Source organism: Takifugu flavidus, chromosome 2 (genome assembly GCF_003711565.1).
Source record: "Takifugu flavidus isolate HTHZ2018 chromosome 2, ASM371156v2, whole genome shotgun sequence".
In the NCBI taxonomy this organism is placed as follows: domain Eukaryota; kingdom Metazoa; phylum Chordata; class Actinopteri; order Tetraodontiformes; family Tetraodontidae; genus Takifugu; species Takifugu flavidus.
In genome coordinates this window covers 11,824,023-11,837,421 of record NC_079521.1, presented here as the reverse complement: position 1 = coordinate 11,837,421, position 13,399 = coordinate 11,824,023, and the positions used below count along the sequence as shown (strand labels likewise).

Genomic DNA, 13,399 nt, shown 5'->3' with positions numbered 1-13,399 from the left:
GGAATATATTGCAACTGACTACACACTTGACAGGCAACTTGTTTAGTCCACAGAAATCCTAGTTTCTGCTACTTTTCTGCCGCGACGTCACCAAACTCTGGAAAAATATTAATGTAGCTGCAAATGAACTAGCTAAACTATGACTCTCAGCTCAAAGGTTAAAACCCTCCACTGTCATTTTGGGTTTGCTGACAAAAGCTACTGAAGAGAGCAGTGCGATGCTTTCTTTGCCATTATTTAGTGTGTGTGTGTGTGTGTGTGTGTGTGTGTGTGTGTGTGTGAGTGTGGTGTATATGGTGTCACTGACCTGCTGTCTGAACTGCTCCTGGGAAAGGCAGTCAGTCACATTCACACATCCCAGCAGACAGCCTGTGGGGTAGTCATTCGGAAATCTGAGCTCTGAAAAAAAGTTTGAATAGCTGAAGGTCAAAGAACACACAGAACTATAAATCACTTTGAGATTAGAACACCATAATTGTGGCCCTCTGAAGTCAGGATAAATGCCAGAGCAGAGGAGCTAGCACAACCCGCTGACATGTCCTGCTTGTAAAACAGCTAAGGTCTGAGTAGCTGTAGCTTTATTGTGAACAGCACATTTACCTTTTCTGTAGATGTGACGATATATCGCCTCCACTTCTGCGATCTCCTGAGGGGTGGCTTTCTTGGCTGCAGCAGCAATCCAGAGACGACCCCGGTGGGACGTGTACCACGTTCTCCCCTCCACCCTGCAGAGACACGCAAGTGAATAAATCTATGAGCTGAAATTGTGGTGGTTTAATTTCCAATTTTTTTTGCCAGGCTACTCACCTCTTGATGCCTTTGACCAGCAGCGATGCCCACGGCTGGTGCATGCTGAGGCACCAGCCACCATCAGACATCTCCTGCAGCTCTCTGTCTTGGAGCCGCAAACTGGCGCGTTCTTCTCTCCCTTTGTCCTCTGCTGATCTCTTCCCCCTCTCGTTCCTCCTGGAGTTTTCTCTGCCACTGACATCCACCCACTAGAAGGTACAGGAAAGAGCTCAACACGGTGACCGAGAACCTACAACACAAACCCAGTAACACGCATCAGTATTCCGATTTACCTCTGGTGCAGACTGCATGATGCTGGGGTTCAACAGCTCTCTACCCCTCAGTGTCCCACTCATCTGTCCATCAGAGGGTTTTGGCAATTTTGACGTGGATCCGTTGTTCATAGCCTTCAGCGTTTCATCCATTCTGCAAGAGACATTTGGTCATCAGACCTCACATAACAGGAGTGAACAGCGTGACAACAGTGACATTATCTCACTTTTTGTAGTACTCGTCCAGGTTGTTCCCTTCATCTATCACTTGTCTACCCGCAAAGTCCAGCGTGATCTTCCTGTCCTTGCGAGAGGCGTGCCGGAGCTCTCTTAGCTCCTCCTCTTTTTTCCGCAGCTTCTCTCGCTCATTGGGCGATAACCACTGATTGGAATCGGTGGCAAAGTAGTCAGACTCATCGTCAAGAACCTGCGTTCTCCTCACACTGGAGTTAAGATGGACCGTAGATAAACAGTTAGTCCCATGTCCAGTTACTGTGTTCCACTGCAGGAAACAGCCCACCACTGGCTACAATACCTGTTTCTGTCATATTCCAGCAGTTTCTCTTTGTGCTGGACAGCCTTCTCCAAACCAGCTTTCATCACGGCTTCTTGATGAGGAAGATATTCTCTCTCTCCAAAATCTATCAAAAACATCCCAAACATAAACTGCATACATGTTTATTTAATTTCATTTTCCAGTCAAGTTTACTTACCCCCCATTAGCTTTTTTCGCAGTTTCTGACTTTTGTTGGAGTCTCTCTGCAGAATCTCTTGCTCATCTTTAGTGCACACCTAAAACAGAAAAATCACTGAGTGTCTGGAGGCTTAGATTCTTCTCTTTTGCCTCTGGATAAACTGTTTTCCTATATTCTGGTCCTTTACTACTTAGTTTTTTTCCTTCTTAGAAATGGGTCAAGAGGGTTTTCTTTTGCTCGCTCAAAATAAAAGATGAAACAGACCGTGAAGACATTCAGAGTCTTTTTAAATACTCGCAAAACTACATCAAGTCCAGTATATTAAAGCCAAAAATAACGCTTCTCACTTAATCAGACCTAAAGAAAAAAACCTTCCCTACCAGGCTCCCACAGAAGTGGCACGGTCCCGAACCCTCCTGTTCACACACAATTCGACCACAGCTGATGCAGTTGTTGATAAGTTTGTGCTTTTGAGCAAGGCACTCACAGATGTGTCGACCTGGAAGCAAGACAGACAACCTGTCCTGCCCCTCTTTATTATAGAGGCTAATAAACTTATTTTTCTTTTTTGTTGAAGAAGTGCTACTGCTTTCTTGGATCTGGAAAAAAAAACATTGAAAAGAGAAAAGCGAGAATTTAATTAAATCTATTGACAGGCTTCACATATCATTATCACTGTACTAAAGCTGCAAAAATTACCTCCGTGAAGGGAAACTGAAAGAATAGAATGCTTCCGTTATGATGCGCTTACCCTCCTTTCATCAACAGGTGTTTTGACAACTTCCGGCTCAGCTTCTATCTTACTGGGAGTCACTACTTCCTGTCTGTTCCGACCCTTGCGCTTGGGCTTCTTCTGGGTTTCTTTGGTTATGTCTGCTGAATCTTTAAAAAAAGAAAAACAGCAAATGAATCTGGAAATAATACTAATTGCAAATATAATTAATGTTGCAATTGCAATATTTTTAGTCAGTGTTATGTTAAAGTTAATCATCTGTGAGGTGAAAAACTAAAGTCTTAAACTACTGAGGGTTCCATCAAGCAGCCCTAAGATCAAATAGTCACAAAGGTTAAAATAAATTTCAAAAGAATGGCAAAGATAACATGTGAAGTCCCTAAAAACAGAACCAGTACTCGAAAACCTTTAAAATCCAGTAAAGTTTGCCTTGATTTTCAAAACACTGAAAACAAAAATAATATATAAAAGTATAACATATACAAATGAGGTAGGTCGTCAATCAATCTTTATCAATAAATACAAAATGCACTATTAGTAACTACAACTATATATTATCAAAAACTCACATTAATGATGCTGTGACAAACAGCAACAACAGATATGAGGATGATGGTGAAGACACTAACATAACATATTGATCAGGAAAACAATTAAAACGAGAATAAAACCAGATAAAGAAGCTTGTATCTCTCTCTCTCTATATATATATATATAGTGTATGCAAATATCCAAGCCTTAAATTGTACTGTGTGTAAGTCAGGTCAACAATCTGGGCAATCAAACTGTTCCTGATGACTGTACATGAATTGTCCTGAAAAAAAATTACTTTTTCCTCATCTTACCTACAGTGCAATCAAAATGTAATCCAACACAGAAATCCTGCTTTGGTTTGTTTATTCACCTGCTGATGAGACTGATTCCGTTAAAAGGAAAAGATTGTTATCTGTGGCCTGTTTACGGCATTTTCCCCATCTGAGGAGAAGCTCATCGATAAAGTGCCCTTTCTCCCCATCTGTGCCCTGCAGCAGGTCTCCAACGTACTCCTCAATCTCTTCAGCGCTTTCAATGGACAGAATGTATCTAAGGAGTAGATAATAAACATAGAATTATTGTTTAATGAGACATAATGGCAGAAAAATGCCAAAGGACAGCAAGGTGAAAACAGTATTAACAAAAAAATGAAAGGACTGGAGAATATATGATGCTGTCAGCTGTTTTTCCTCCCAATTATCTCATTCCTTTTCATTTGTTTAAGCTTTTACTGCTTTAATTTGGGGGACACAACTGACAGGTGTTATTCACGTAATATAAATATCACAGTACACTGTCAACCGCCAAGGTGTTATTCTACCGATAGTTTTTCACAGCAAATACAATTAAATAGGCCTCTGTCATGTCGATTGCATTATTACAGTAATCTTGTCGAAAGGCAGCCTGTTAGCTCCCGTAGCCGTCAAGATTTTAAGAAACGCAGAATAATATTTCTTACTGGACGATGTCTTCACAAGCTTCCAAGCCAAACTTGTAGTGTAACTGGTCAACACACCACTTCAACAAAGCGTCCGACATCTTATCTCATAGAAGTAAAGCTGCTGCTGTCGTGTTAGACAGTGACTATTTCCAGCCGGAAAAATAACAAAGAGACACCCGTCGTGCCTGCGTGGCGACTTATTAATGTGTCCGGACACAACGTGTGCTAAAAAATAAAGGTTCCGGTACATCAGTCCTTGCGGCACTTGAGCGACACCTGGTGTGAATAAAGAGGGACACTTGCATCTTAGGGACAATTAGTAATTTTTTATTAACAATTAATAAAAACTAAAGTTTTTTGTGAGCCACAGTAGTAAAAACAGAGACGTTCAAAAATGCTGTAAAATCTTAAAATCAAACACATTTCCATGTTGTTTCAGCTCTAACCCCCAACTAATATCAACACAATACATTTGCAATTATCCATAATTATTGTGTTCTAGCTATGAGTGACTTGTGCTAAATTATAAAAGTAGGGTTAATAAGAAAGAACTCAGTAATAACTGTGGAAAAATTACATTATTCTCCCAAATTTCAGCATCTTCTCTTTATTAGAGTGATGATGGTCTTACTCTATACTATTGACTCTTTACATACATTTCCTAGTTCTAGAAACCTTTTTGGAACCTATAGAGGCATGGGTATAAAACAGTAACAGTGTGTAAACAGAAGCAAAGATCTGGTCGACAGACTACAATATGGACTGTGCAGTTATAGAATGAGGAAGAATGAAAGAACCAGACCACATATAACAAAACTGAATTCACCAACACAAGGGACGGGTCAAATTCAATTGCTCATGTAATGTTCTTTTAAAATCATGCTAAACACAAGACAGAGACACAAAGTCGTTTGAGATGGAGGTCAAAGTGAAGATCAACGTGAAGTTAGAAGGATTATCCTGCAGTGGAACACCAGGAGCTTAAAAGCAAATCAGGAGGAAAGACTTCCAGGAAATGAACGTCTGTGTATGCAAGGGGGCAATTGTAACTGTCCATTTGTAGATAATATCTTACATTGTTTAAACCTCCAACTTTAAACCTTCAGGCTCACTCAAGCACAGTGAACAGAGAGCTTCATGGAAATGGATTCCAGGGCCAAACAAGTTTTATATCACCAAGTGCAATACAAAGCAGATGCAGGGGTTTAAATCACACCGCCAGTTGGCTCTAAAGCAGTGGAGATGTGTTCTATGGAGTGATCAATCATGCTTCTCTTTCTGGCAAGCCAATGGGCAAATCCATGTTTGCTGGTTGCCAGGAGAACAGTAATTGTCTGACTTTATGCTTCTACCAAGTGTAAATTTTGGTGATTATAGTGTAGGGTTGTTTTTCAGAGGTTGGGCTAAACCCCTTATTTAGAGTGGAAAAAAACACTTAACTGTTCTATATTAAAGAGGTATTTTAAATAAAAATGTATGCTCCCAACTTTGTGGGAACAGTGACACCGTGCATCAGAAGAAGGGTCCACTGTGGCCATAAAAGGACAGACAGTCAGCAGCAATATTCTGGTTGAAAGCCATGTTAAAATATTGCAGCAATGGTACTAAGGGGCCCAAAGTGTACCAAGTATCCCCCCATCCATTGCACCACCAGTATCAGCAGCCAGAACCTTTGACACAAGACAAGATTCCATGTTGTTAACGTCAAGTTCTGAAATTGCGTCTCGTCAGATGTCAATGTCAATGTTTTTCCAATCTTCTACTGTCCACTTGTAGCCTCCCTTTCATGTCAAGAAGTGTAGCCCAACTTCTTCAATGTTTCAGGTGTTGTGTATTCAGAGACGCTATCCTGCATTCCTTGGATGTAACAAGTGTTTATTTGAGGTACTGTTGCCTTTCGATCATCTTGAACCAGTCTCCCTATTCTCTGACGTCTCACATCAACAAGACATTCTTGTCCATGCAACTGGATATTTTCTCTTTTTTGGGCCGTTCTATGTAAAGCTTTTGAGATTTTTGTGTGGAACTTCCCAGTAGATCAGCCCTTTCTGAAATACTCAGACCAGCCCGACTGGCAAACAGCCAAAGTTACTTAAATCCCCTTCCTTCCCCATATTGGTGCTCCGTTTAAAGCAGCTAGTTGCCATGACAACATCTACATGCCTAAATGCACTGGCAGCCATGTGACTGGCTAATTAGCTATTTGTGTTAACAAACCATTGAACTGGTGGTTGGTGAGTGTAGGCTGGGATGAGACCCAAATTCAAAAGTGTGTGAAAGGAGACAAGAGAAATCATGCACTGTCGTGTATCGGATGTTAGTCCATATCAACATTTGCCCTCAAATCAAATTTCAGTTATACTGTATACTTTACAGTTATAATGGACTGTTTTAGACTAATTCTTAACAAGCTATATAGGATATATAGGAAATTAACTTGAGTAACTAATGAAAATATGTAATGATGCAAAACAAACTGCTCTTCATATGAGCTTTTTAATATTGATAGATTGATAATGAACAAGACTATATTCACTTTTAAATGCTTGCTTATGACCATGCTTAACAATAGAGAATATATATAAGTGTATTTATACTATCACACACCTTTTTTGGATACTCATTGTTAATTAAACTTAATTTCACGGATACTTTGAATAAATGTATCGTAACAAAATCAACACACAGGTTACATCAATATAATGAAGGCTGTCTTCCAAACTTCAATTAATGGCTTAATTGAAGTTTTTGGAAAATGCCCCAACAAATCTGGGTGCTGACATGAGGATGCCGATGGTGCAGAGGATCGTGATGACAGAAAAAGCCACCAGACAAAGCCTGTCAATGACCAGTGCAGCAAATTTCCAATCGTTAGACATGGCCATATTCACGTCTTGTTTCCGGAAATGTTTGGCAATGGAGTGCACCTCATCCAAGAGTTTGGCCAGCTCTCGCTCTATGTTGCCTGCTGATGAGCCAGGACCTTTGGCAAGGAGCGTCTCATCTTCGCCCGCTCGTCCACCAGGGACTCCGGTGGTCTGGCTGCTCTTCAGGCCACTGATGCTGGGGTAAACATTGGTGGGCTGGGGGCCTGGGGTATCCTCATTGAGCTCATAAACCAGGCTTCTATGTTGAACCTTGGAGGGACCGGTTAAGGGTACCTGCTCCTCCCCCGGTCGCTTCATACACAAAAACGAGGCACAGCAGTCGAGCAGGAACACGCGGGTCTTTGAAGCAGACATTTGAAAAAAAATTAGTTTCAGGGAGAAAAAATATGTTTGGTGACAAGAACTAATGAAAATCTCTTCAAGTCCCCAAATCCATCCCAATTTCATAACATTCCAATTCCATCTGTGAGCAAAATTAAACAAAGATTGGCTAAGATCTGCACACATTGTTAATACGTTTCAGCTCTGTGTGCAGCTAATGCTGAATGTGTGGGGTTAAAAGGGTAGAAGAGCGTAATTCTGGTGTAACATTACATTAACTCACCCACTTGGGCATCTTCTCTCCACAAGGATCGTGATGATGGTGTTGTAAGACCACAACTGTAGCGATCACTGACAGACCAACAATGACCATGATTGCAGCAAAGTACTGAGCTAAAGAAGAGACAGTAGTCACACATTAAAGAAAATGATTAGATCTTATATCAGAAGTGAGACACACACTTTCTGGGATGCAGGTTTTACAAACTTAAATTAAACATCAATTGTGTAGTACAGAGCTTGAAACAGCAAAAACTGATTGCACGACAACTTAAATCTGTTTACAGGGATCCAGTGATAAGATCACCTGCTGCTAACTTCACCTCAGCATACCTATTAAAGGCACAGACTCTGATGTGGCGGGCATTATTTCTGCAACCATCAGCATGAAGACAGTCATGGAGAGCAGGACAGTAATGCCTGAGGGCGAACGAGACAAAGAGTCAGAGAGAGAGAGAGAGAGAGAGAGAGAGAGAGGAGAGAGAGAGAGAGAGAGAGAGAGAGAGAGAGGAGAGAGAGAGAGAGAGAGAGAGAGAGAGAGAGAGAGAGAGAGAGAGAGAGAGGAGGCTCAGTTGGTGCTTAAGATCAATGATAAATAAACACATCACACACATTTATACACTGGCCTACAGTGAGGCACTGCAGCCACAAGTGGACAGAAATGAAAAATTCTGTCATTGTTAGGCTTTCCCAGCTGGTTTTAGAAATTCCTCCGGTGGGGATCATACGCTAAAAACAGCCTTTCCCATGTCAGGAACAATTAACATGAGAGAGAATTTTGCATGGAGCATTATTGGAAATGGTGGTTTTCCCCTGTCATGCTGATGACTTTACCCTCATCCAGCCCTAGTCCTCTTTCATCTAACACTGTCAGAATGGATTTTATTGTTGTTGTTGTTGTTGTTGTTATATGTTACTGGCTTTTTCAGAACATCTTATCCCAAACGTCATCATACATGTGGGAACAGTGTGAGATGGGCATTTTCCAGATCAGACCAGCATATGCAGAGAAAACAGGCCCTGCAGTGGTGGAAGTGTATTCCTGTTGAGAGCAAAAGAGGTGTTTTATGCCACATTTGTAGTACTTATTTCTGCTTTTTTTCCTGTGTGCCTCTAAGGAATGAAATTTAATTCCACACTCACGTTAATGAGGGAATGCAACTCTGATCTCTAATGGTTTGTTGAAGACATAAAATGCATAAATCAGGATCTCCAATTCCCCATCATGCACATGCATGCACACACAAACACACCAATTTTGTGTAATTTATGCCCAAAATATCAGTGATAACAGAGAAAAACTAGTTTTCTTGTTCCAGGGACACTTGATCCAGTCACTCAGTGTTAGTAATCAGATAACGGAGCCACAAAGTTGATTCATTCATAAAAAAACCTGATTACCCAGGAAGAAAATGGATGGAAAGATAATATACTGAAATTCCTCTCACCCATTGTGCATGCAAGCACGAGCGACTATAATTCCTGATGTTCATCGTTAGTGCAGCCACAGCACCAGGAAGAACAGTGTTTAAATGATAGATTAAACTCTGCCTCACCAAACCACCAGCTCTGCGCTTTAATCATCTTTTCCTGTTACACCTTCTGTGTTTGAAGCAATTGCTGATATTCTGTAGCTTGTATTGTGTTTGCATAATGGTTACAGGACCAATATTGGAGGTTTCTTTCTCTTCTTTATTCCACATTCCACATTTTGTAGTTGTTTTGTTTTCTATTGTTGCTCCCTCCTCCTGTGAGTTTCTGTACTAGTGTGTGTGTGTGTGTGTGTGTATTTCTAACCCAGCGAGATCTTCTCCCCAGAGTCAGCTGGCAAAACAAAGACCAGCAGAGCCAAAGTGGAGATCAGGACACATGGGAGGAGCAGGTTGATACCATAGTAGAGGGTCCGCCTCTGCATCACCACTGTGAACGTGACATCAGGATACGTTTCCTCGCAGCAGTCGTACTTGCGCTGGTTCACTCGCCCTTTGACCTCTGAAGGAAAAACAGTCCATTTAGGAACCTTTGAGAGCCTCCGATCCACTGGTCCCTCTTACCTAGCAGGTCCCACTCTCCGTTGGGGATGTAGCTGGAGATGTCCGCCTCCAACATCTGCAGGTCCAGAGTCCAGCTTCCGTGCGACCAGGAGCCAAATTTCAGGTCACATCTCTGAACATCGAAGGGGAACCAGCGCACATCTATGTGGCAGGTGCTCTTTAAGATCCCTGGGACATGGGGAAAAAAATCCAAAAAGAGACCACGGATCAGCCACGCAGGGTCTTTGTTGAGATAACTGAGGAACCACAAACACAACCACCTCCATGTGGATCAAGGACACCCAGCATGTTGGAAACCTTTGCTCTCAGGGTCACAGGGGGGCTGGGGTCCAGCACAGTCATCACCAGTGCACCTTGCACTCATACATTTACATTTAGGAGCAATTTAGATTCCAGAATCAAAACTGGTCTGCATGTTTTTGGAGCCCAGGAGCAAAGTGGAGAAAAGACACACCCAGGAAGAGTTCCTCATTTCCAAACCTCGACAGTCCTGTTTGGTTAGACTTTTGATGTGTATAATCATATAATTACTCACTCAACTCCCCATATTAAATGTAAATACTGGACATCTGTAAGTGGGACCTTCACTCCTACCTGGAGGTACGTAGGTACAGTTGCCAGACGGGACGACCACAACATTGGTGTGATAAGTGGCATCAAACCTTTCATCTGCACTGTGAATGACACGAGGCTGTGTGAGTGTTCACTGCAGTGGCATGATGGAAAACCAGTATGACCCCCAGTATGACCCCCAGTATGACCCCCAGTATGACCCACTGCTAATTAATACAAGTAACACAAACAGGAGACACAAACAGAATCATCACAACCGCAGGTACGTGACAGATGAGATGTAATGACTGATGCAGTGAGTCCAGAGAAGAGGTTATTCAGGGGTTACCCTCAGTCTCCCATGTTACCCACAATTCACTGCAGCTACATGAAGACCGCAGAGGCTGGAGCTGCAACTCAATGAGATGCTTGAAAATACAGACAAAAATAAAACACGAAAGCCGCAGCCACTCAAGCATCCGGTGGCAAAATGGCAACAATAAATGAGCCTTAGCTGCTGGGAGGAGGGGGGATCCGTTCTAAAACGTTTACCTGTTATACAGCAGAATGTCTGGCTTCCAGATGTTTCGGCTGGGAAGCCTCACCGAGTTCATGCCTGGATATTCTGACACATCCCACGTGAGGTAAGAATCAGTCCATTCCTGTGGAAAACACAGACGTTTCATTTAAAACCAATTTTTTCCTGCGTATGTTTAAAAACTGCATGATATGGTGCATTACTATCAGAGGAACAGGAGAAATGCAGAGCAGAACTAACAACAACCCAGAGAAAACCCCCAAAATCAACAACTTTTGAAAATACATATAGCGATTTATCTTTTTGTGATAATAAAATTTCAAAGTTTATTGAACAGTTTTTTAAAAAGCTACAAAATCTTCATAGAAACATCCCTCAAACCCAAAGGACAGGCGATTAACTTATTTAAAAGTATCATTTTTAAAATTATAACAAAGACAACTGTTACTGCTCTACTGATGACACATAAAAAAGCAACAAAATCTACCTGGGTTCCATAATGTACACATTATATACACACAGTCTTTTATTTTAATATGTGAGGGTGTGAAGAAAACTTTTGGAGCGCCAGGAACCACAAAAATAAGTAACAAATCATATTCATCAAATGTGCTGTGTGGGAAAGTCTTACCATTTGCAGCCAAACATTGGTTGTTAAAATCTGATTCTTTTCATCCTACAAAAACCCAAAAAACATGAAATGTCACCAAATTATGTGAATCCTTTGCTAAAATTTGATGGCCCTGACATGCCACGTTTAACTTGTGTGGCGAGGCTTTAGCTACGTACCACGTCCATGATCTGCATTAGGCTGAGGCCGAGCCGAACCGTGAGGGTTTCAGAGTCGTTGGCGACGGGCCGGATCATCGAGTTGTATCTACGCAACAGGTGCTCGTACAGCCTTTCCTCGGTTGGCCCCTGAACTGTATCTGCACAAGACAGAAAGAGACAATAGCAACTAATGCAGCTTCAATTTCTGTCACTCGCTATCATTTCTGCCACAGGATAAATAGTATGTTCCTCATGATATGTTGATAAAATGTTGAAAACATTTTGGAAAGCTTGTGCTGCCAGGCCAGGCCAGGCCAGGCCAGGCCAGGCTAAAGTGCTGTAAACACAGCCACTGGATGATTGCGTAGTGAAGATGAAATTCATCAATGATTGTCTTATTTTCACAGCCTAAGACTTGGCAGAGAGCTGATCTCCAACATTCCTCTCCTCTCTGCCTGGAACTGTTCATTCTTAAAAAAAAAAGGGTGAAGTAACAGCTGGAATTCCTTGAATGGCTCCTTGGAGACTTGGAAGCCATTCTCTCCCTCCTCAGGGTCGGTGTTAGACAATCACTGCAGTGTGTGAAAAACGTGTAAGAGGATTTTCCAACAGTCTTTTATGGAAGCGTTGTGTCAAAATTGTCTTTTGTTTAATACCATTTAAAGTGACACATTTCAAAGTTGTTTGCTGCACTTTGGTTTGATGACTTTACCACATGCCTCTGACGTAGGCGGTACCTTCGCGCCTGCAGCTCGGCTTGAATCATAAACACAGAGTAGCAAAACTGCAGATAAATGCACGTCGTACACAACTGGACCAAAGTGGTTTCAATTTCTGGGTATAATCAAGGGAAATCTGATTATTGCTTATGTTAGACATTTCTATAGGAGTGAACCTTAAACACATGGGATGTATGTGACCACAGGAAATATATGTCATAAAGTAATTTAACTGGAAGTGTGCAAACACATGGTTTTAATAAAGAAACCATTGTCAGGTCTTTTATAAATAAGTCCATGGCATTTCCTGAGTTTTGAGGTTTTTATATTTTATAATAGAAACAGATGAGATGAGATGCACTCATTTGATTTATTTTTCACCCAAAAGTGCACGTTAGATTTCTTTGTAATTATTGCACCACAATCGCAGTATATGCAATATATGCTTTAATTGCTAAATGCAATCTGTTAATTTTGAGACTAATGGTATCACCATTTATGGAAATGCATGTCCTATTTACTTTTTGTCTCACACATTGAGTGGGTCAGAGTGGTCTATAGAGCTGTGTGTGTGTGTGTGTGTGTGTGTGTGGGGGGGGGGGGGGGGTTGTTTACAATAAACTATTGTCTGTATTATCTGTTTTAAAAGTTCTTTAAAACTTTCAATTCTCCACAAAAAATGTAGTTGGTGCAGGCTGTATGAAAAGCATACGTCATTGCTCTGCACAACTTAGAACAAATGAGTGAAAATGGGATGAATACGAAACGGTCTGTCCCAAACGGGTCACGGAATTCAAGTTCGACGCTGCTAATCGATTCCAAACCACGCCCCTTTATTACAACCCCCTCTTGTTTTTGAAGTTGTTACCCACTAATTAAAAATCTATATTTTACCTTTGATGGAGAAGGCGAGGACCATCAGAAAAATCTGAACATTCCACATGTTGAAGCGTGAAAGAAGATTCCTCCGTCTCTGAACCCGAATGTGGGGAATAATGAGCGAGTGCGCGCCCCTGTGTGGGGGTGTGGTTATGTATAATTATCATTAACTGGCCGAATGCTATAATTCGGCTCTATCTTCGTAATGTTCGTTTCTATCTGTAAATTATGACAAACTTAACTGGTTGATGAAAATTAGACAGTATTAAATTGACTCATTCGATTCTTTTGTAAATAGTGACGACATCTGCTGGTCATTAACGAGAACTACAGTCGCATTTTAAATGCAAGGCAGACTTGAGACTTCTTTTTAAAATTAAAAATGAAAATAAACATTTGTATTTATTTTAGACTGCACATATTTGCATTACATTA

The 13,399-nt window shown here is 41.3% G+C and overlaps 2 protein-coding genes across 3 annotated transcripts in view; both read right to left on the bottom strand.

The window, feature by feature from the left end:
- Positions 1 to 4,169, bottom strand: part of trip4 (thyroid hormone receptor interactor 4) — a 43,727-nt gene extending 39,558 nt beyond the window's left edge. The window contains exons 1-11 of the mRNA XM_057025591.1: positions 3,982 to 4,169; positions 3,394 to 3,572; positions 2,508 to 2,638; positions 2,137 to 2,355; positions 1,775 to 1,853; positions 1,597 to 1,702; positions 1,289 to 1,504; positions 1,083 to 1,215; positions 808 to 998; positions 601 to 725; positions 308 to 399 (exon numbers count right to left, since the gene is read on the bottom strand). Coding sequence (XP_056881571.1) covers positions 308 to 399; positions 601 to 725; positions 808 to 998; positions 1,083 to 1,215; positions 1,289 to 1,504; positions 1,597 to 1,702; positions 1,775 to 1,853; positions 2,137 to 2,355; positions 2,508 to 2,638; positions 3,394 to 3,572; positions 3,982 to 4,061 — 1,551 coding nt within the window. The 5' untranslated portion in view covers positions 4,062 to 4,169. The remainder of the gene's footprint in view (positions 1 to 307; positions 400 to 600; positions 726 to 807; positions 999 to 1,082; positions 1,216 to 1,288; positions 1,505 to 1,596; positions 1,703 to 1,774; positions 1,854 to 2,136; positions 2,356 to 2,507; positions 2,639 to 3,393; positions 3,573 to 3,981) is intronic.
- Positions 4,170 to 4,269: 100 nt separating this feature from the next.
- LOC130521792 (neuronal acetylcholine receptor subunit alpha-7-like) lies at positions 4,270 to 13,235 on the bottom strand. 2 transcript variants are annotated; one of them, XM_057025594.1, is made up of 11 exons: positions 12,980 to 13,235; positions 11,385 to 11,524; positions 11,227 to 11,271; positions 10,610 to 10,719; positions 10,100 to 10,179; positions 9,506 to 9,673; positions 9,249 to 9,443; positions 7,785 to 7,871; positions 7,456 to 7,565; positions 6,957 to 7,190; positions 4,270 to 6,923 (listed from the first exon to the last, which is right to left on the bottom strand). In XM_057025594.1, the coding sequence occupies exons 1-11, from the start codon at positions 13,026 to 13,028 to the stop codon at positions 6,699 to 6,701; spliced, it is 1,443 nt and encodes a 480-aa protein (XP_056881574.1). In that variant the 5' UTR covers positions 13,029 to 13,235; the 3' UTR covers positions 4,270 to 6,698. The 2 variants fall into 2 exon arrangements, with proteins under 2 accessions (XP_056881574.1, XP_056881573.1); XM_057025593.1 differs by having other exon boundaries at positions 4,270 to 7,190.
- Between the last annotated feature and the right edge of the window lie 164 nt (positions 13,236 to 13,399).

What these genes read in the sequence shown, in the direction of transcription:
- LOC130521792 (XM_057025593.1), bottom strand. Translation starts at nt 13,028, where the DNA reads ATGTGGAATGTTCAGATTTTTCTGATGGTCCTCGCCTTCTCCATCAAA. An exon ending in CCTCGCCTTCTCCATCAAAG is followed by an intron (nt 11,525 to 12,979) that starts GTAAAATATAGA and finishes TGTCTTGTGCAG; the next exon opens with ATACAGTTCAGGGGCCAACC. An exon ending in TGGGGAGAAGATCTCGCTGG is followed by an intron (nt 7,872 to 9,248) that starts GTTAGAAATACA and finishes GTTCGCCCTCAG; the next exon opens with GCATTACTGTCCTGCTCTCC.